Raw genomic sequence first — 21,825 nt, 5'->3', positions numbered from 1 at the left:
GATAGGCAACCCCCCAGGAATAAGGTGCACTTTCCAAAATGTAAATCAGGCCTTCCCAGAGACACACAGGCCTCTCCCTCCCCTGCTGCTCAGAAAGCTTTGCCATTCACCTTTAAACAGCAGAACAATAATCAATGGAGCATTATTAATGCTGAAATCATTCATGTGCACTCCTGAGCTACCCTGCTGAGTGTAAAGCCACTGAAGTCATGTAGCCCATACAGTGGATTGCATCATATACGTTACATGGTAGACTCCCATCACAGCTGCATATACTGACCTGAGATCTATATTTATCCAAAAATCAAGACAGGGATTACAGTCAGTTGAAATCATGTTTTTCTTAATCACTCAGAGACCTTATTGTTTGCACTGATCATGAACTATTAACATAGATCAAATCCTCCTGAGGCCTTTGACACCTTTGATTCTCCCTCAGTATCTTCTTTCTCCTCATTTCTCTTAATCCCTAAGGTTTTTTTTTCAGCTCCGGGTTTTCAAGAATTTCAGTCTTGAGAGAGAAAGGAGTCATGTATGTGTACTTCAATCTTTAATAAGCCGTGTTTCCTCACTGTGTTCCACACAAGCCCTTACTCCATCCCTCAAACATCCTGGTGTGAATTTTTCATAAAGCATGTCTCTGTTTCTTGTTCATGAGCTGTCTCAATACACAGAGGCCTATTCCTTCCATGGAGTACAGCCCAGCGTATTTATTGGACATTACAAGAGTGCGAGTGGAGCAGCAGTGCTCGGCAAAAGGAAGAGGAAAGGAACGAGTGGTCTCCTTCATTGCAATGAGCCAGATATAAATCAAACTAATTATGGAGCCACTACAGTATCGAACCCATGGAGGAGGAGGAGGAGGAGGAGGAGGAGGGGGTGGATGAAATGATCAGAGGCAGGTCGCAGCTCAACACAGAGCGAGTTAATGAAAATATTAATTACCTGATGATATACTGGGAATCTGGAGGCCAACCCCCCTGTCTCTCTCCCCCTCAAACCCCCCGACCACAGAGAGCATTTGTTTTAATTGAGTAATAATAAGACTGTTACATTTGGCTGAGTCACTTGATTTGAGTGGGTAATTGACCAATAAAGGCTCATGATAGCCAATTATAAATCCAATGTAGGGCTAATTACTTAGCAACTCTTAAGTGTCTGACTAATACCGAGAACATTACACTTCTGTGCAGACGGTTATTTTAAAAGTCATAAAATAAAAGCCAAGTGAGTTCGCTGAGTGAGTTTGATCCACATGACAGATACTAAATTAGTTGCCTCAGTATCTGTCTTTGTCTCTGTCACACACACACGCACACACAAACACACACGCTACCTCCCACCTAACATCATGGTGTAATTTGCTGTTAATATCAGATTTTGGCCCCATGATCGATTTCCTCTGTGTTTTCATTTTGAATTATTCAGTAGTACACTTTATCTCCTCACCTTCCCCTCTCCCCAGACTACCGCCCCTCTCCCCACCCCCCCCACCCCCGCCATACCATACCATTTGTCACATTGGTCAATAAGTGGGTGATATTTGGATCCTGACTGCGTGGGACAAGGGGACTTGTAGGGTGTCTGTGAGGGGGGGTGGGGGGTTCAGACAGATTATATTGCACAACAGTCAATCATGGTAATTAGAGGAGGTATCAACAGTGGTCTGGTCTACTGAGGTTTTAGGTGAAGGATGTATTGAAGTTCATCTTGGGATCTGTTCATTTATTCTTTTGAATGAAAGAATGAATGAATGAATGAGCTCTTCGGCTGACATGTGCTGAGGATTTCTGAACGTGTTGAGCCATTTGCATCTAAAAAACTGTTGTTGAAAAGGTTCATTCAGTGTGAAAAAGTATTTTTACCAACAGGCTTTTTATTGATTGACAAGTTGTGTAATTTTTCATTTATAGATCATGAAGGGGGTGTCTGATTCAGAAAAGTGCTATACATATTCATTATATTCCAGTAACCAAACCAACCAAACCAAACCCTACCAATTTTTTTCCAAATTTACAATGTATTACTTCTGTAGCCTACACATATGTATGTTTGAATAAGCGGAGCAACTTGTTTAATGCAATGGCTTCCACACTTTTTTGGCTTGTGGCCCGACTTAAACAAAGCTTGAGACCCCCTCTAAAAGTTATGATCGGTTCAACAAATATGTGATTTCTTACCTCTCAGATTGTTTAATTCTAATAATTTACATTAGTTCCCAAGAAAAAAAAAAGTTTGTCAGTGACAATGCTTATTGATCAGCAGAAAAAAATAACAGTAAATGAGCCAGAGCTATCCTTTCCTGCTAATTATAATCTGTTGTCCACAGCCAGATGTTAAAAATTGGAGGGCAGATGTGCGTCAACAAATGGACCTTGCACAGTCTTAAAAGCTTGAAAAAAAAAGCAAAAGACATGGAACATAATACCCCCAAAAAAGATGACAGCTGTTGTCAAAAAACTACATGACACACTACACCACATAAACTTAAATGTATCAGTCAGTTCTTGCCACTTTCCAAAGTGGAGGTTTGGAGGACAAACGGATAATTCACATTGTTAATTCACTAGATAATTACAACCTGTTAATTAATAAACCGCCATGTAATTGCTAAAGTGACACCAAAGCCATGCTCTGAAACTGTTGCACAGATGTACCAATGTGACCGGTGCTTGTAACTCAAGCGCAATTAGTCATCTCAGTTTATCTAGCGTGATGAGGTGACGCCTTCAGCCCGCTACCTATCCGGCTCACAGGGAGTCAATGAATGAATTTTACATAGTTTGTGGCTTTGGTCCATTCAGAGTGACAGGCTAATCAGTACTTTGTCAAAGTCAACTCCAGCTCCACCTGTCAAAGCTGTCAGTCTTCTGAGGAGCCGATGAAGTCCCCCGAGTAATAAACTGGAGAGCAGATTTCACACCTTATGACCTGCGAGGTGTGGAGTCAGGACGCTGAGGACACAACAATCAATGTCAGAACATGTGGTATTGATGAAAGGTGTCAGAAACGGCAGGAACTTACACGGGATCCTGCAGGCACTCAGTGGATGTCTCTTGGGAGTGATCATGATTACAACACAATGTATTGTGTGGTATAGTAGTGATGTAAGGCAGCAGCAGCAGCAGCAGCGAGGGTCTGTCGGCTGAAGTAGAGACTGTCCTGGTTGCTGAGAAGTCACAAGATCTTAGTGAAGTGCCCTCAAGGAAAACATCAAACTTTTACCTGCTTGCTTTTATCCTGTTAAACTCCGCTAAAGACGGTTTCACTTCAAGCTATATCACTGCTTCAGAGAGGGATAGGAGGAGTTTTCTCAAAGACATGGTCACCAACCAGTGGTGCAGCACTTGTCAGCTTTGTTGTGTGTTGGCTGGTCGATTGGTCACACTCGGGTTAAGGTGCTGATTTAACAGCTGTGTCATGAGTCGGATATTCCAGTAAGGGGATCTAGAGGATGATATTCCAGTCTGAGTAACAAGAGGCTAATATGATCACAGAGAGACAATCAATGGCCAGTAAGCTGAGATCTCTTTTTGTGTCCCTCTCCCTCTCTCTCAGACACTTGTTTCCTCTCGCTGTTGAATGCTTTCTGATTATTTTCATAAACATCCTCCACTATTCACTGAGCATACCGTAGATACTTTCGGGAGAAAATCCAGATGTTTCAGTTTTGTTTTGAAATTCTTAAAAACAAAAAAGAACTGGTGTTAAGAGCGTGAGCACATACTTTTTGTACGTATGTCTTTGTGAGGATTATTTTGGGGTGATATATCAAATCCAGGGCTCTGGTCACATGGGTGTATCGTCTTGTAGGCATTGAAATTAAGCTGAGGCCTAAGCTGAGGTTTTAGGATATGAAAACAAAGCTTTTAGTCAATCAACGGCAAATTGATTGGCAACCATTTTCATAACCCATCGAAAACAAGGCATGTGAATATGTCACCTTGGGCTCTGTGAAACTCTCAATAACATTATTTTTGCCTTTGGGTTTGCATTAGGAAGGTGGTGAAGGTTAGGGTTGATTTTTCATTAGGGTTCAGGGTTTACTTCATGAAATATGAACACAAGCGCTTTGCTTCATGAAAGTGATTATTTGTTTTGGGTTTGTATTTTGTATTCGTGTGCTGGTGATTGGTGCATTCAGTTGCAATGCAACTGTGAACGTGTGTGTTTTCAAAAGACAATAGTGATTTTTTTTCTGTCATGGGAGCAAAAAAAAATTCAAATTGCCATCAATCATCCAATTAGACTTCTGTTGTCTTGCTAAATGAGCCATGGGACTTTGAAGTGGCACAACCCAGTGGAGTTTGCATCTTTAGAAGGGAGGGGGTGGGGGGGCGCTGAGTGATGATTGTCTGAAAGATGACAAATACAGATGCTACTAGTGCTTCTGTTATTGTTCTACTGTTTGCTTTGTCACTGACATTGAAGTAGGTAACTATTCAGCCAATAAGGTGTGTGTGTGTGTGTGTGTGTGTGTGTGTGTGTGTGTGTGTAGGACTGCATCAACATTTGTTCCCCTACATGCTTCTCAGCCTGAGATCAGCAAATGAGTTGAACCAACCTTACTGGGCAGTCTTTCCTCTCTGCTCCAACAACTCATGAAATATTTAATGTGCCTCACAGTAACCTCTCTCTCTCCCTCTCTCTCTCTCTCTCTCTCTCCCTCTCCCTCTCTCTCTCATACAATTTTCTTTCTGTCGTTCTATCTGATGGTCACAGGATGAAAACATCAATATCCTCTTAAGCCCCGCTAGATTTTAAGAGCGCAAGCGATACCCCCAACGCCACCCCCACAAACAGATACAATACACACACACTTGGTGAACTTCCGCTCCACACCTCTCTATTATTTTCGTGGGTGATTTCAGTCCCATTCCACTGTATTCAGACTGGGTGTGTACAGAGGTAGCTGGATACAAATTTGACACGCGGCCGATCGGCAGCTGCCGGCTGTTTAATCAACAGTGATGAATATTTGATGGCGTGGCGGCGGGCAAACGGTGGCCGACACTCTCCTCATTATCGAAGTCCATGTGTACAGAGGAAGATATTCAATATCTACCGATGGGGGACTGGCCTCTCTCAGCCACATGAAATGCCCTCTCAGGTCCTGAATGAAAAACTAGATGTTATATCGGCTGTGTGCTGCTATAAAAAGTTTCATTTAGCCTATGGAGAAATGGTGAGGGAAAGAAATCATTAAAATAAGCAATAACAGAGAATATGGGCTGACTGTAATTTATAACAAGTTGACTAAACTTTTAGTATTCAAAATTCAAAAGTCAAAACATAGCAATTGGTTGCCTAATGGTGTAACCTGAGTTTGGACATTTAACAATCTGGAATATCTGGAAAAAATATTGTATTATAATACTTATAATAATAATAATTTCTTCTGGTCTACACACTGTGGTAACGAAATGCTAACAAACTAAAAATGTGAAAAAGTTTAGTCAAACCCTTGAAAAAGAAATCGGATTGATGCAAAACCCAACGTCGGTTAATTGACATTGTGACATTTAGCAGGGGATGTTGATATTTTATGTCATGATGGTTTTGGCAGGAGATATTTGGTTACTTAACTCAACAACAAAATGTCAATGTCAACTGTCGGCAGCATTCAACGCCAAATTAACATTTGCATTGGACGTTGTCCTGACATTGAATTTCGGTCACTCAATGTCACAACCTATATTCAACCAAATATCAGCATCTAATGATGTTGGTGACCAGGTTAGTTCCTCAAAAAGTAGGGAAATCCTTTAATACCTTTGAAAGTTTAAAATTTGTATTAATGTGAACTAATTAACCAGTGGAAGAATAGGGGGAGAACTTCTGAAATAGTTGACGAGAATCAATTAACCATTTAAAAGGTTCATTAAGTCAGTACTTTAACCGTGTGGCTCAAGTGAATCTTTGAAGAAAGCTACTGTCTCTGTAGATTGATTAAAGTCACCTCATGTTTGTCCATATGAAGATCTCAATTTGAGACTTTATCAAGCTCAAAGTCAGAACAACCATCCTGAGAAAAGACCAGTGTTAAATCCTTAAGAACACGCTCTGCAGTGATCTGTGCAGTAGGCTATTTCATTAGTACGACTGTTTGTGTTTTTTGAATGGTTTACTAATGAAATATTCCAGCACAGCAGAACATAACCTTAACAACCTGTGCTTCATTTAAAAGGAATACAGCCTGTCATCACCAATTCTGAGGCTCACTGAAGTTGCCAACGATTTCTAAACGTTGTTACACATTTTTGGCATCAAAAGCGCACAATGACAGCTGTAGAAGCTAAGATTCTCTTTATTTGTTCAATCTGGAGCATGAAAAAAATAAAAGAACAACCTGTTTCTGTTTTATCAAGGGAACCGGTGTGGGACCATGGCAGCTCCTGTATATAATTATAATTCTCACAACTTTGATTATTCTCAGTTCTCATGTGCACTTGTGGTTTAAGACAATTGGTCTTTGACCTCTAGCACTTATTTAGTTTTCCATACTTTTATATAATGGCAGAATATTATATTTTCTTACATTAGATCACATGAAATTGCAGGAATACACAGTATATTTGTTTATGAGCCTCAGAAAAGATTGCTCCATAACTTAAATTCTATTTGCCTTGACTTGAATTTTACATTGCAGTTGAATCTCCTCGTCTGTCTTTCCTCCTCTCCGGTCGCCGGCCCCTCTTTGTACCGCGAGCCTTCTGCCTGCTGCACATGTGGGTAATGACGACAAGGGAAATGGGTTCAATACAAGGGTTCAAAGAGCACCACGCCTCGGGGCAATGACGGCTCTTAGGAGGCAGGGCTTGGGAAATAAATGACATTTAGGGAATAAGGCAGATTTTGCATAAAGTGACATTTAGTTGGCAAGGCGTAATTTTTGAATGAGGTGAAACATCGCATGACGAACCAGTGCAGACATTGACAAGTGTTTTGATGTTTTAGCGCCACACTTCATCAGTATGGATGTCAAACGATGCAGGGGCCACGCACAGTCAGCTGTGTTGTGTAGATATCTTTGGATTTACATCCACATGAAGGACATATTAGGATTAAGTTAAATACCCCTTCATAGAATTTTATGACTGCAGAGTGTAAATCTCTTACAGTACAGACTAAAGCTTATTTCATTTTTGTTGTGTAGCACAGTGGACTAATCCAGATGTTACCTGCAGTGGGTGCCAAAAGGCTGAAGCATCCTATCCAACACAAACAGCTGGCAATCACAGACATCCCCCGAGTGATTTCAGGGCTCCGCAGTCATATCAAGAGTCAGGTATGCAGGTTTTTGCTCCAGTCAAACTCAACAGCAGGTCACTTCACTCATTAGATGTCCTCACTGGTTGCAAACTGATGCTTGTAGCTCTGGTTGGCACATGACTGGTGACTGATGCCCTACAAAGATCGGTGTGAGAAGAAGTAAGTTTTTAAATACAGCTGCGGATAGGCGGTGTGATGGCTCTCATGCTTTTTGAACGCTTCAGATGTGAGTTCATTTGTGTTCATAAAGTTTGAATGAAAGTGGACTTGATAGGAAACTTGGACCAGTAAGAACTGGTTTGTAATTGGTGCTACATTTTGCTCACTTGCAAAAAAAAAAGTTAAAGAGAAATTTGAAAGCTGCAGCAGATGGTGAATTTGGACAGTTGAAGTAGTGTGAATAAACTGCTTTATGGAGGCACACTGCAGTTACTACTTGAGGGCTGTACTATTTTAATGAAATTTTATAAAGTACCCAAAAGATCAAATTTGGCATTCAACAGACTTCAGCTGTTCAACTAATTTGGATGATACTGTACTCCAATTAAAGCCACTATCATAGACTCATCTCATTTTATTTGTTTCCAAATACAAACTATGTGGCACTGTCCAAGCTGCTTTGCAATTAGATACCACAAAGTAATGATCCTTGATCCTCATTTTGAAACTAATTAGAGGTTTGTATAATCTAGTCCTTACTAGCTCCAAAGATTCATGTTTTTAAAGATCTAATGGAAGTATTTCAATATTCATGTTTTCAGTTTATTGACACCCAAATTGCTTCATCCTCTAGCCTTCAAAGAAACTTTTTTTATTATAGTTTTTTGTTAATAAATGCTTCAATAAGAAAATACATGCAGGCAGATTTGGATGTGTGTGTGCCACACAAATATGAATCTATTCTCTGCTTTTTGGTATGCAGGCTACCTGCATATCCAAGCATATACCCATTTTTTATGTGTCAGTAGCTACATGACAAGAGGTCAGCCCCTCAAGATCAAATATTTTTCTTACTAAATGACGGATTTATTAGACAAATAAGTTGCTCGTCTGACTCTGAACCCTCTGTGATTGAAATATACCCCTGTGTCAACAGCATCGCCTCTCAAACCGGGTGCCGGGCGATGGAGGGCTGCCACAGCGGATTACTGAGCAAATATAAGTGGGAAATGAGTGCAGATCTGGGGGATCTACCCATCCACATCCCCGGTTTGACATTTCCGTCCAAAGGCCAACCTCCCTGCGCATTGTTAGATCAACGAAGCTCTCCATGGGAGCTATTTTTTCTTTCTTTTTTTTTTTGGTTTTAAGATACTGCAGAAGTACATCTATCAAAAACACGGACACAAGCCATTTCAACGCAGTGAATGTGCATTCTCCATTTCTTCTTACTTTATCTTGTAGTGTTGTAATTATAATGATCTAATCCATCTTAACCTGGGCGCCTAACAGCTGCGATTAGGGTATAGGCCCACTCCCCTCCGCTCACAGCCATGGTAAAAAGTCGCGCGCTCGTAAATCTAAGCGCCTACGTTACCATAACGTGCGATGAAATCATTATTTGGCGACGTGGTGTCAGAGACTCTCTCATCTCGTCTGTCAGGAATCCAATTTCCTTTTATTTACATCCACGGTATAGATTAATTACTCCCCCGACTAGTAGCCTGAAGGAATTAAGTTATGAGATCCTCTGGTAGGTTCCATGATTAATCCACCGCGGCCTATGCAATGATACGAAGGAGGGAAGGAAGGAAGTGAGGTGATAAATGCAGTTAAGACAGGATCGCAAACATTGTTACATAATAATAACAATAATAATTATTATAATAATAATTCCTATTAAAACATGGTGTTATAGCCTACCAAATGTTTATTGTTTTATGTGATCAATTTATAATTTAAGGTGGTTTTCGTTGCTGTGAGGCTCAGACGGGACATCCAAAGCATCATGGAATGGGACAAGAGGAGTTGGGGGGGGGGGGTCGCCTAAATGATCCAGACATATTTATAGGGGGAAGGCCCTTTCAGGCCCAGGTAAAAAACGATGTCTACAGGATCAGGCGGTGCTGCGCCACCACTATCGATAGAGCTTTACGGGTTATGATATCGGTGAAGTTACTGATGAAATATCCCCCTGATTAATAGAGGACTCTGTCGTAACGGGCTGACATATGGTAGGCGAGGCAGCTGGGGACGGTACCTCAGGCATCCCCTTCGGCCATTAACATATTAGAGGCTATTGAGCAGGCAGACAGTCCGACTTCATCCAGCGCCCCTGTGCAGAGAGACAGCGCCCCTGAGCTGTTTGATATAGGCTTTCAATAATGCATCACTCCTCAATCCGCCAACGGAGCTGTTCGTGGTGCTGAAATTATTGCCATGTGGCGCGTGTGGTGCCGCGCGTGGAGTGTGTTCAGTGCCAGCGGTGTTGTGTTTCTCTCGATAGGTTGTGTTGGATGGTGAAACTTTGAACTCATCAGATAAAAAATAACATAGATAGATAGATAGATAGATAGATAGAGAGATAGAGAGATAGAGAGATAGAGAGATAGATAGATGGACAAGGCTACACACACATGCACATAATAATACACCCACTATTCTGAATAATTGTTGCCTTTATCGTGTGAATTCGTCGAACACGTTGAAAAGTCTATTTTGATTTTTTTCGATTTAAAATCCTAAATACGACAATGAAGATTAAAAGTTTCTCTCCAAGACGTTTTCTCCAGATCAGCTTGTGCTGCGATAAAATAAAATCAAACATCTGGGAAAAAATATTCTGGAGTAACGAGTTTCTTTGTGGCTCCATTAAATCAATGTCCCGGCTTTTCCTTACTTTCCTAATAATCTTTATACATTGACAGTATTTCTTACAACCTTTAAAGAATAAAGCGAAGCGATTCAGTGCAAGGATCTGCAGCTACCTGACACTGGGGTCTGAAGATGCTATGCCTTTTAAATATGCTGAACACTGAAAAAAAATAACAGCTGTTACTGATGAAGAAAGTGACTAAAATCAAACTAAAAATATTTTACTCACATTAAAGAATGGCTCACTCTTCTGTCCATGTAGCCAAAAGCTAAAGAGAAGCAATAAGGAGCAGCTTTCTGTGCTGTTTAACAGCGGCTTCCTTCATCCGCCTGCTTCCCCTCAAACCCCCGATAGCTGTCTGAAAATATTGCATTTTATATCAGCAAATCCCGATTAATATTGCATCACCTGCATTTAAAAATTCATTTTCATAAATGCAGCGGAAAGTGAGCAAAGCCCACCAAAAAAATATATCTGGAAGTAAAGAGTGAATAGAAATATCTGGAAGGAAGGTGGAGGTCACAGTGTCCATTTTAAATAAACAAAACCACTTTTCTTCTTCTTTTCTTTAATTCCCCCCCCCCCTGGTGTCAAGGGGATCCACTTTAATGTTGCTGCTCAGTTATTCTGACTCTGTTGTGAAACTTCATTAAATGTTGATTGTTCTGCCTGTCTCAACACAGTAAAAGGCGGGAACTTTATCCTGTTCTCTTGTAATTAAGCCTGTTATATGTGCAAACATTCAAATGTAGGGGCAACTAAAACACAACAGATCAGTTACCTATTTTAATCACTAATTATAATTATAAACTATAGTTATCAGAGTAATTAACTTGTCAAGTGTAAAATAAGTTTTATTCTTATTGTTATTATTGTTGTTGTTATTATTATTATTAATAATATTATTATTATGTTTCTTTTTTTTTACATTAAAATAAAGAAATGTATTTAAATTTAAAGAACAAGAGGCAAAAATACTGACAATCCTTAACTGTAATATGGTTTGAATCTGCACCTTCATACTCCCAAATTAGGCAAATTTACTTCACCACAGATTAGACAAACTTTGAAGACATCCAAGTATTATTTCCAGTGATGAACGTCTTATCTCGATCTTGAAAATGCAAGAGAAAACGGTAGAAAAAATATATATGAAAAATACAGCACTTTTACATGATACAAAAAAAATCTAAAATTAAATAACGCCTCATTTTATATTGAGTTCTGGACACAATAAAACCATGACAGCAATATTTACATTCAACCCTTCATGATTATGTTGAGTGCCGGCCCAATCACAACCAGAAAAGCATACTTTTCTTTCTTCAATTTATTAGAAGATTGCTGGAACACACCTCCCTGTTGAATTTGGCTTACAGGATGAACAGTACCAATGAAAGTAAGAGGACAACAGAGGAGAGTGGAGAAGTGGTGAGAGAGGGAAGGAGACAGTGGGACATTTTCAATGATGCACATGTCGCCGCCAGGTTTTTGTAAACATACTTGTGCACAAAGTAAAATATTACTTACACAACGTTTCCGTTAACAATTAACACGACAAACAACGTGGTGATCTTAATGTGAAAACAGGCATTTAACAGTGACTTACACCATCCACAAAATAAGGTCTATCAGTAGACAGCTCTATACGCAGTGATTCTTTTTCCAATGCATAGAGTGTTTGCACTGCAAACTGAAACACATGACAGGAAATTTAGGGTTGTCTTTTTTTTTCCATTGTGATCTCTTCTTGATGAAGCAGACAAGGCTTTCGTGCTCTCTGACTCTGTTTTGAAACTTTTCCTTGTGATGCCAATAGTGTCGATAGAGCTTATAATTTATTTCCAAAAGACAGGAGCTCACCTCTGATAAGTGATAAAGTGAAGTCTGTATATACAAAACCATTTCGACATAACTGATCTATAAACCTAAAGGGTCTTTTGTGCAAATTCAAAATAAATATATCTATAGATGTGACAGCCTATAGAGGCTAAATTACTGCCCGTGAATTTGGATTTCATGCAGGCCTAAAAAAAAATTTTTTTTCGTTAGCCATAAAAGTTTGCAACTAAATTTGAGTTTATAGCAGCCTCCAACGAAGAATAAATGAACAGATGAATAAATGAACAGATTCATGAATTATTTCTATACCAACAACGACAAAAATCAAAACCAAAAACACAGTTCAACAATCAATGAGGTAATTCGTAAATGGCTATACTTCAAATAATAGGCCTATTAGGAGAAAATAACTCGCTATAGTATCAAGCAAATTACCTCTTTCCACATGTTTTAAAAGGCAATGTCGACGTCGCTAAACTTTTCCCTCGTAACAACTGAGCGAAATTTGTGTAATCTGTTATTTGCATACTTCACATTCACCGATAACGTGAAAATAAACAAGATATATGAAGCCTCGTAAAATGGGTATCTAAAGCCCATTGTGCACCAACGTGTAAAATCGCTGGAGACAAAAGACTGAAAATGGTGTCTTAGTGTCCTTGGTCCCCAAATTCAGTCACACAACTTTTTTTTTCTTTTCTTTTCTTTGCCCATCAGTGAGCTGCGGAAAATTTCAACCTCTTCTGCTTCTGTCTTTGGTTACAAAACCACACTCGCACCACATTTTTTTTCAGGTCCAACTTTTCAGCTATAGCTGCTATTTTCTCGGACGACGGTCGAGGTTGTACGGCGAAGTAAGCCTCCAAAGACCTCTTTTCTGGGGCTGCTATCGAGGTCCTCTTGCGTTTCTTTTCCCCCCCGTTGAAAATGTCAGGTTTGCTCATTTTCTCCCTCTGGGCCCCCTCGGCCTCCTCCAGCCAGGCCTGGAGAATAGGTTTGAGCGCAATCATGTTGTTGTGGGAGAGAGTTAACGACTCGAATCGACAAATTGTACTTTGGCTCAGTGATCCCACGCCGGGGATTTTGAGATTAGCCAGAGCGCCACCCACGTCCGCCTGGGTCACCCCCAGCTTGATCCTCCGCTGCTTGAAGCGCTCCGCGAAAGCCTCCAGCTCCCTTGGGTCTGTGTCCGAGTCATTGATTGAGGGGAGTCCGGCGTTAGTGAGCCCAGGGCCGCCTTGACTCCCCCCGTGATGGCCCGGTAAGAGCCCGTGGTGGGTGAGAGGCGAGTTCATGCTCATAGCCTGGTGGGAGAGGTGACTCAAGCCGTGCATGTGAGAGTGCGGGTGGCCAGAGGAGGTGGAGATGAGCCCTCCGCCGCCACCTCCACCGCCTCCGCCACCTCCTCCGCCGGCCCCGTCGTGCGCACTGGACATAAGGGTGAGGGACGGCGAGGTGATGTGGTCCATAATGTCCGGCGGCTCCAGGTTCTGGTGGTGGTGGTGGTGATGGTGGTGGTGGTGGTGGGCCAGTGGCACGGTGGATGTCGACGAGCACGGCACTGTGCTCATCGTGTGGTAGGTGGCGTCGGGCTTGAACGGATGCGTCTTGCCCTGGGACACGGCGATGTCCACGGCCGCCAAAGCCTCAGCCCGGGCCAGCAGGGTCTCATCCAGGCTCGCAAATATGTTACTCTGTAGCTGCAAGGGCGAAAATTAAAAAGGAGAGGGCGGGAGAATGAAGGGGTGCGAAATGGGTGAGAAAAGGGAAAAGACGTGGAGAAGAAAGGAAGACGGGAGAAAAAAAAGAAAAAAAAACATAAATAAATGTATCTGTCAGTCGGGACTTTTGGCAACACATAACACAGCCGGAGTATTCCTTCAGAAGCGGCAAGTCATAAAAATTAATACAAAAACAGTAAAGCCAGCCTTTGCGTGAGCATGCTTTCAAGAAGATCACAGACTCTTGGAGTGATTGCCGTGGAATACATGAAAAAAACATTAAGTGCGCGTCTTGGCTGAATGTGCCTTGGAGCAGCCCTTGTTATTACGCACAGACAGCTTTCAGCGCTACATGCAGCCTAAGCACGAAAAAGGATAAAGTCGAAGTTTTGGGGAGATAATTTACCTGTGGAGTTTGTAGACAGGCTCTCCTTATAGCTTCCGAGCTGGAATGCAGGGTGGTGTACTTGTGCTCGGGTAAAGAGGGATGCATGGCGAAGTGCGGTTGTTTGCTGTTCATGGACATCATCTTGGCGAGCTTCTCCAATTAAAGTGCACGGGAAAGAAGAGGGGGAAACGGCTACAAGAGCTGGAAAATAGTCATAGATACACAGTGATCCTTTGCCTATCCAGTAATGATGCAGTGCAGTTCGCTGTGTAGTGCGCCGAGTGCAGCCTTGAGCCCGGAGATCACAGAGATGCCTGCAGTCTCTCAGACGCACTTATCTGTCTACTGTTTCCCACTGCTGGGGATGAGAGAGGCTCTTACACCTGAGCGCCTCAGATCTCGTCAAGCCCCTGCTCGGCTGCTCTCGCGAGACATAAACTGCCAGAACAGTGAACAGGCTGACAAATAAAAACTGCTCACAGGGCAGGCTGTAACATCTGGAGACTAGACGCCTGCGTTTTTAAGGGCTCACTCCTCTCCATCCAGCCACAGAATTGCGCCGGTCCCGATGTCTTAAGGCCTTATTCTTGACTTTAAGGTCATAAATCATTGACTTAATTCTGTTTATTTTAGCAGCAATCCATGTTAGACTGGACTTTATCCCTCTGATTTCAGGAAATTATTTTCCAAGGGAATTATTAAGGAAAATGAGTCAAAAATATTAGTAAACATTCAATATTTATATCAATGTAAATGGAAACACAGAAAATCAACATAATGATGCATCAAGGTGGAAATAACTATTACATTTCTACATTTGACTCAATTAGTTGTTCACACCCGTGCAAAATATTTAAACGTGTCGGTTACACGGTTTGCCATTTGGCTCTGTTCTTGGCCCACTCTCTCATCTTAACCCTTGGAAGTAATGAGGCGGCCTCCTTATCATTAAAGACCATCATCGCCAGATGAGCACTAAACAAATTGATTTAATACACCAGCGTAACCCTGTACACAGTCTTTACCTAAATTAATTAATCCCAATGAATTAACACTTCATTTATTCAAACCACAACGGTTACGCAATTAAAATTTCATGCAGCGATTAGAGGTATGTGAAATATACATGATATCGTTAAATTTGCATAATAAATAAGGCGCTTTCTGCTGCAACGGAATGACTGTGCGTGAGGTCTCTAATGTGTGTCGCTATAGGCTACAACATGCTTTTGTCGGCATGAATAGGCTGTGCTTTTCGACTTTTAATGGCAGCTAATTAATAATTGTTAGTTTAATGTTATGCAAATCAGCAAGGAAAGTACCAGAAAAGGGAGTATTATGATAAAATAAAATAAAAACTATAAGCTTGTGTACTAAATATTTATCCCCATTTCCAATAAAAACCAAAATATGGAAAATTCACCACAAAATATTAGGCCAGTAAAAGTCCATGACTGATCATCTTAGGATTTTAGGGGATCTGAATCATGCAGATGGAAGAAAATACAGATAAAAAAAGCACAAAAGAAAATTGAGGTTCATACATTCTCATTGCATTACTACTTTATTTCCTGACACACTCTTACATTGTAATATTTTAATTCAAATATCATTGTTTTTCATGAGTCATGTTCATCTGTCTTCAGTACTGCATGCCTTCACAAAAAGATGACCATGTTTACTGAATAGCTTAAAATGACCAACACATACAAGTGGGCTGAAGATGTCTCAGCATCAAAAGTGATGCACTACAATATAACAAAGTATAACAGCACACAGGTGTTTGTACCATTACAACACAGACACATTTTCACACTGTCAACACTGGCTTTTAAAGCTATTTAACTGCCGCTGTGACCTACAAGTAGAGTACACTAAGACAAAATGACAATAAGTTACACCCAAGCATCATGTTCACAAATTTATTTTGAAGCAAAATGAAGTTGATGTTTCCAGCCATGTGTGGTTGTGAAGCCTAAACAAAACTCACTACAGTGTATGGCACAGCGAGAACACACAGGTTTGGTTTGTAAAGGCTTTACATGAGCTTTGAAAGTTTTGTGGGACTGCTTGTGTTAAAGGGACTGTGAGACTTTCTCTTTGTTGGCTGGCTGATGTTGAGTGTTTGTCTGTCTTTTGGTGTGTTCACAGGTTTTCCTGTGCAGCTGGAGGATGAAGATGATGATGATGAGGAGGAGGAGGAGGGGTCTGCGTGATCATGGTCCTTGCCTGCTGGACTGAGAGAGCCAGAGGGACCGGCCTTATTCTCCTCCAGCATATCAAACAGCAAATCAAAAGACAGTTCTTCAGTCTGAGAGGGCCCTTCACCCCCTGAAGAGCCAGAGACATCGGCAACCCCCTCCTTACCCGACGCCAGTGCAGCAAAACCTTCATCTTCAGAGCCTTTTGGAGACGCTTTCTCATTCAAGGTGCAATCCGTGTCGTCACGTGGTGGGTGGTTCTTCTGGTCATGTTCTATCACAGGTTTGCCTCCATGGCTTGACAAGACATCAGGGCAGGTTTGTGGTTCTGGGACGAGAGTGTTGTTCAAGTCTGTGGAAAGGGAGGAGGCCAGGGAGAGCTGTGATCCCCGGCTACTGGAGCTTTCTCCATCCAGCATCATGGAGTCCAACTCTGAGATTTTGTCCAGGTAAGCTGCATCCATGGAGGCCTCGCTGGACATTAGGAAACTATCAGACTCATCATCCTCAAGATTACTGGACGTGGATGCTTTAACCGAGCTTTCTTTTCTTGGATCTGGACATGGCTGGTCATTAGAGTTGGAACTCTGCCAACCACCCCAGAAGACAGACTTTGACGGTTCCATGTCAGTATTGGGAGGCAAGCCTTTGGGGAGTTTGTCAAGGCTGCTGAGCTGTTTGTCCATACTGCTGTTATTAGGAAAATCTTCAAAATCGAGCCTCCTCAGATAGGACCCAGCTTTAAATGCAACCTTCTTTTCACGGATGCCAGGGCTCCTCAGAGTCAGGGAACGGAAAGCAGATGACGGAGTTGTGGGCAAAAGGTCAGAGGAGGTGCTTTCCAAGTCCTTGTATTTCTGATCTGAGGTCAGATTCTTATTAAACTCTTTGTGATCTGCAGATGGCATGAAAATCAAACTGTGATTTCTGGAAAACGTTCCACATTCTGCCTCTGGATTGCTGCAGATCGACTCCCTCTCATTGTCACTCAAGCTTCTCATCATCATGTTGATTTTCTGTTGCTGTGTGAGAGGTTCTGACCCAGCCTTGCTACTCTCACATGCTTCCTGCACGTCCAGACGTCTCTTCTCAGACTTGCTGACCTGAGACTCCAGGTCTTCAATGTACTGGTCACTGCGCTCCAGAGCCCTCTTCAGGTGGTCCACATCACGCTCATACTGCTGGATTTTGGCTTCCAGTGCTGCCACAGTATAACGACCAAACCTGGGGGAGATATCGTTTGTGTCTTTAGGTCTTTTGGTCAAGGATCATCATTTCAGAAAAGCTAAACAACATTTAGCTATTGGACAATTTTTTTTGTTGTTTTTTTTTTGTTATGCACTTGACCAAGCAAATGTACATGCTGCAAGATAGCTCATTTGAAAAGAAAGTTAAAAAAAAGATATAAATAAAAACTGTCTTAACTTTGTCTTTTGGAATATCGGTTTAGAAAATGGTCTTTAACTGCTGTTCATTTGACAGAAAAAGGGAAACCTAATCATACAGAAGTTACTAACTTAAGCAACAAATCCCTGCCTCCAGCCTCGGCCATTTTCACTGGAAAAAACACTCAACTGAAACGAAGTTACATTACAGTTCATTTTGTAGGTACAGTTCCCAGTGACAGTGACTTAGACGCATGTGCCAAATACTTCTACATTTGTTTCTGACTTAATGTGAATCAATGACAGGATCAAAAGCTTTCAAGCGTCATTAACACAAGAAAGAAACTTACTTCTGAGGAGATCTGCTTGCCACCTCTGCTTTCAGCCTCATATTCTCTTGTACAAGGTCGACATTTTGAGATCGCAACGCCTTATTTGCCTGTGGATGGTAAAGTAACATTTTGCTTTGTATGTTGTTTCTTTTACCAAAGACTTACACCAGCTACACACGGTGCTTTGTGTGACCTATGCATTTGAGGTGGACTCACAAAAAGGCACATCTCTCTTTAGAGGATCTATGTAATTAATACACAATGCAACTAACTCATTATTAGAGGTTACATACCTCCTTTAGCTTATCCATGTCCTGCTTTATTTTATCACAAACATCTGTGGCAGTTCGTAGCTTGTTCATCCATTCTTCCAGGACATAGGGGTCAACACTTTTGTCACCTGTTTGCACTGCATTAATGCTGCAGGGATCCAAAGCAGTCTTCAGTTGTGCCTCCAGACTTAGATTTTTTGTTTTCAGCTCTTCATTTTCTCTAAAGAGCCCTTCAATTTCTTCCTGATAGAGGGAAATTATGTGAAATCGAAAACATCAACCACAATAATATGTCATCATAATACTTATAGGCTGATCACAGAGTTGAAAAGTTAAAGCAGAGATTTTTTAAAACATTGTTTTTTTCCCCATTTTGGCAACCTGAAAGCTGGACACTATTGTTGCAATCTGCAATAGTAGTTACCTACTTTTACAGAATCTGTCACATTATGCTGAAGCTTAAGTAAAATATTAGTTCACACTTTATAAGTCTGCTCCAATCAGGAGTAACAAACCGCTCCACCTGATATTCTGAGCCCATCACTAAAGAAAATCTGTATCAGTGGATTATAGCTGCGATTCAAACTCCATTCAACTGCCTCAACCTGATAGCCTGTGCTTCTGTTTTTGTGGTGATAAACCCTCTTAAAAGCCTATGCAACAGCCTCAGCCTGCTTGTTACTGTTGTGAATACATTAAAGCATATTAACCAATTAAAAAACACGGCATGATAAACTGACACCTCATATTCGCGTAAAAGCAGTTCTCCTCTGGTTTTTCTGAGACATTTCCTCATGGAAGGGCTTTCACCGTGATCGTTCTCATTGGTCCCTCCTGTAACAGAAATACACGAGTACAGAATGAAACAGACAAACATGCTCCGCAACAAAAGTACCAAGTAAAGTCACTCAGCTGCTACTCAAAACATGTAAAATATCAGCATAGCTTTGAAAATGTGGGGTGCTGAACTTTAAAATGTAGACAAATCCTAACTGAGATGCTCAATACCACCTGCAGAAACTGTGTTAGATTTGATGTGAAAACATAAGACTTAAAGCCCTGTCCCTGTAGCCTTCCCTTCAGTAATACTCTAACCTTTTGGGAAATATGCTTGTCAGTGGTCTTAGCCACAGCTACATGAGTGGACTTCAAATCAAATTTCTCTCTTCAGCACAGAAACTGGCCCTAGACATGTTTCACGTTGTGTTCACAAACTGTGATCACATCACATCACTGCATAAATGCAAAACTCCTTCTGTCTTTGGCATTTCTAATTACACATTTCTCCATGTCCCAATGGTGAACAGAAAGGTTGATTACAACAAATGAAAAAAACTAAAAATTAAATTAAAATGAATCGAGCAATTATTTTGATAAGCAAATAATAGTTTGTTTGTTTTTCATCAAAATTGCTAAAACATTTTGCTGATTCCAGCCTCTCAGATGTGAGGATTCTTTGTTGTTCAAGGTAGTAAACTGAATAGTTTGGGGATTTACACTGTTTTTCAGACAAAACAAACAACTAAGGACGGGCTGTTTGACATTATAACATTTTGGCTATTTTCTGAAATTTTATGGACTGATAATTGTTTTTGTTTTTTTTTGTTTTTTAAATCAGATTAATTCATAATGGAAATAATCATTAGTTGCAGCCCTAGTTTGGTGGATCAAGTAATACAATTTATCTGGCATAAGATAAGTTTCTCTCAAGTTTACTACACTGCAATGATCGGTCCACATTTTTCCTTGAAGCATGTGGGAAGCATGCTCCAAACCACTGTCAAATGGGTGAACACCCAACATTCATAATTCATTAATTTGTAATTATTTTTGATTTTCACTTAAAACAACCGGACCCAAGTCAAGAAAGAGAGAGATTATCTAGAAAACACAATAGATGTCAACACAGGCCAAGTTGTGTTTAGATGAAAATGTTCAACCCTAAGTAAATTTCATTTTAATGACAGCCCTGAGAAATCAATACACTGCAACTTAAGAAAACACTGTATGCAAAGAGACAGAACACAAGCAAATGAAGAAAACATCAACAGGGTGACAGGACATGCACTGCATTTAGAAAAAAACACTGCAAATAGAGAAAACAAACACAGAAACACAAAGTAAAAACAGAAGACAACAAAATGTGAAATATTTCACATTTGTGCTGTTGGCAGTAACTTTGTGCTGATTACTAGTTTACCACAAATATCAAATAATTATACATAATATCTGAATCATGCAATCAGTGTTTAAACTAAGAAAAAAAACAATCAGTGTATCTCTATTAAGTGAATTGGCAGAATTCATAGAATAGAACAGAACACGACTTGCTGTTTTTGTATTTGGTTGTGTTTTTTTGAATTTGGTTGTTATCCGTATTTGAAGCCTTTTTTTCTAAATGCAGTGTATGTCTTGTTACATTGATGAATAAGCTTTGTTTGCTTGTGTTTTATGTCTTTGCATGTGTCTTTTTAAGTTGCAGTGCATTGAGCTCTCAGGGCCACCATAAAACAGTGTTATGGGTAATACAAACACTACAACTGCTTAAACTTGACTGCAACTTCAACAACATGATTTATTTCACTAACATGATGACTCAGCTGTGAAGTGCTGCAGGCGGATGAAGCCTCACATCACCTCTCCTCTCTTGCTTTGAGTCTTTTTCGCGCTGTTTGTATGGAGTTACTCACCGATGATTTTTCTGCAGGGGTTCTCTGCTGTGATTGGGACTCTGCAGGTTGGACATTGGCTAGCTTTCTTTAACCACATTTCCATGCAGCATGAACAGAACACGTGGTGGTTGGCACAAATGACCGGCTGCCTGACCTGTTCACACAGAAACATGCAGATCGTTTTGTTAACTTCAGTAATAAAGTATGTTACGGCCTGGTAACACAATTTGTGTTAGTAAGAGTCGCGAACGTCAGCTGCAGAAACTTAACGGTTACTAGGCAGCAGTCTATCCTGTGTAAACATAATCTTTGTTCAACGGCTGACGGACGTTAACGATTTTTAAACAGAACACTTACCTTTCCGAGACATATCTGACACGAAATCGGCAAAGTCATTGAAAGGGTCGACGTCTGATAGTTAAGAGCCATGGTTTGAAGGACTACGCCGGAATACAAAGCACACGCAACACACTGCCTCCGAAGAAGTACAAATCTCCCACCACACTCCCGCTACGCTGCGCGCCGAGTCTGTAGAACTACGGAAAGCCCAAAAGGCCTAAAAGGCTGTACACTGTGTTGCCAGATTCGGCGGAGAGCCACTCAAGCCGCCCCAAAACCGATTTGTTTTTTCCGGTTGTTAGATTTCGGGCTACTTACTGCTGTAGCCTACTTTTTGAATAGGGACATGTGCATGCAGTTGTTGTAACAGTTGCAGCAGCAGCAGTGGCAGAGACATACCGGTACACCCGTGAGTGTACTCCAAATAGGAATGACATTTGATTTGTCTTATTAACTTTCCAGAATGTAAGGAACTATAGGCTAAAAGATGGGGAAGGTTATAGGCTAGCTAATTTTTTGTCATTCAAATCTGGCAACACGAACTAGTCTTGGGGGAACGTTCAAAACAGCAGTTAGGGGTAAGAGC

At 41.0% G+C, this 21,825-nt stretch overlaps 2 protein-coding genes across 3 annotated transcripts; both read right to left on the bottom strand.

Moving 5' to 3' along the window:
* Positions 1 to 12,191: 12,191 nt before the first annotated feature.
* On the bottom strand, positions 12,192 to 14,179 carry pou4f1 (POU class 4 homeobox 1). Of its 2 annotated transcripts, XM_022768306.1 has the most exons (3): positions 14,057 to 14,179; positions 13,359 to 13,629; positions 12,192 to 13,322 (listed from the first exon to the last, which is right to left on the bottom strand). In XM_022768306.1, exons 1-3 carry the CDS (start codon positions 14,177 to 14,179, stop codon positions 12,643 to 12,645), a joined length of 1,074 nt encoding a protein of 357 aa, XP_022624027.1. In that variant the 3' UTR covers positions 12,192 to 12,642. The 2 variants fall into 2 exon arrangements, with proteins under 2 accessions (XP_022624027.1, XP_022624026.1); XM_022768305.1 differs by having other exon boundaries at positions 12,192 to 13,629.
* Positions 14,180 to 15,658: 1,479 nt separating this feature from the next.
* rnf219 (ring finger protein 219) lies at positions 15,659 to 21,369 on the bottom strand. Its single transcript, XM_022768304.1, has 6 exons — positions 21,258 to 21,369; positions 20,919 to 21,054; positions 18,971 to 19,062; positions 18,250 to 18,471; positions 17,975 to 18,063; positions 15,659 to 17,463 (listed from the first exon to the last, which is right to left on the bottom strand). The coding sequence occupies exons 1-6, from the start codon at positions 21,327 to 21,329 to the stop codon at positions 16,077 to 16,079; spliced, it is 1,998 nt and encodes a 665-aa protein (XP_022624025.1). The 5' UTR covers positions 21,330 to 21,369; the 3' UTR covers positions 15,659 to 16,076.
* Positions 21,370 to 21,825: the final 456 nt, after the last annotated feature.

The sequence above is a fragment of the Seriola dumerili genome, unplaced genomic scaffold, assembly GCF_002260705.1.
Source record: "Seriola dumerili isolate Sdu_G_001 unplaced genomic scaffold, Sdu_1.0 BDQW01001449.1, whole genome shotgun sequence".
NCBI classification, from domain to species: Eukaryota; Metazoa; Chordata; class Actinopteri; order Carangiformes; family Carangidae; genus Seriola; species Seriola dumerili.
Note: the sequence above shows the minus strand (reverse complement) of the source record. Positions and strands in the feature narration are given on the sequence as shown.

Coding starts and splice junctions, on each gene's coding strand:
- rnf219 (XM_022768304.1), bottom strand. CDS start 21,329: ATGGCTCTTAACTATCAGACGTCGACCCTTTCAATGACTTTGCCGATT. Junction 18,472..18,970: donor TGCTTTTACGCGAATATGAG/GTGTCAGTTTAT, acceptor TCCCTCTATCAG/GAAGAAATTGAAGGGCTCTT. Junction 17,464..17,974: donor GCAAGCAGATCTCCTCAGAA/GTAAGTTTCTTT, acceptor TATCTCCCCCAG/GTTTGGTCGTTATACTGTGG.
- pou4f1 (XM_022768305.1), bottom strand. CDS start 14,179: ATGATGTCCATGAACAGCAAACAACCGCACTTCGCCATGCATCCCTCT. Junction 13,630..14,056: donor CCTGTCTACAAACTCCACAG/GTAAATTATCTC, acceptor TCGCCCTTGCAG/CTACAGAGTAACATATTTGC.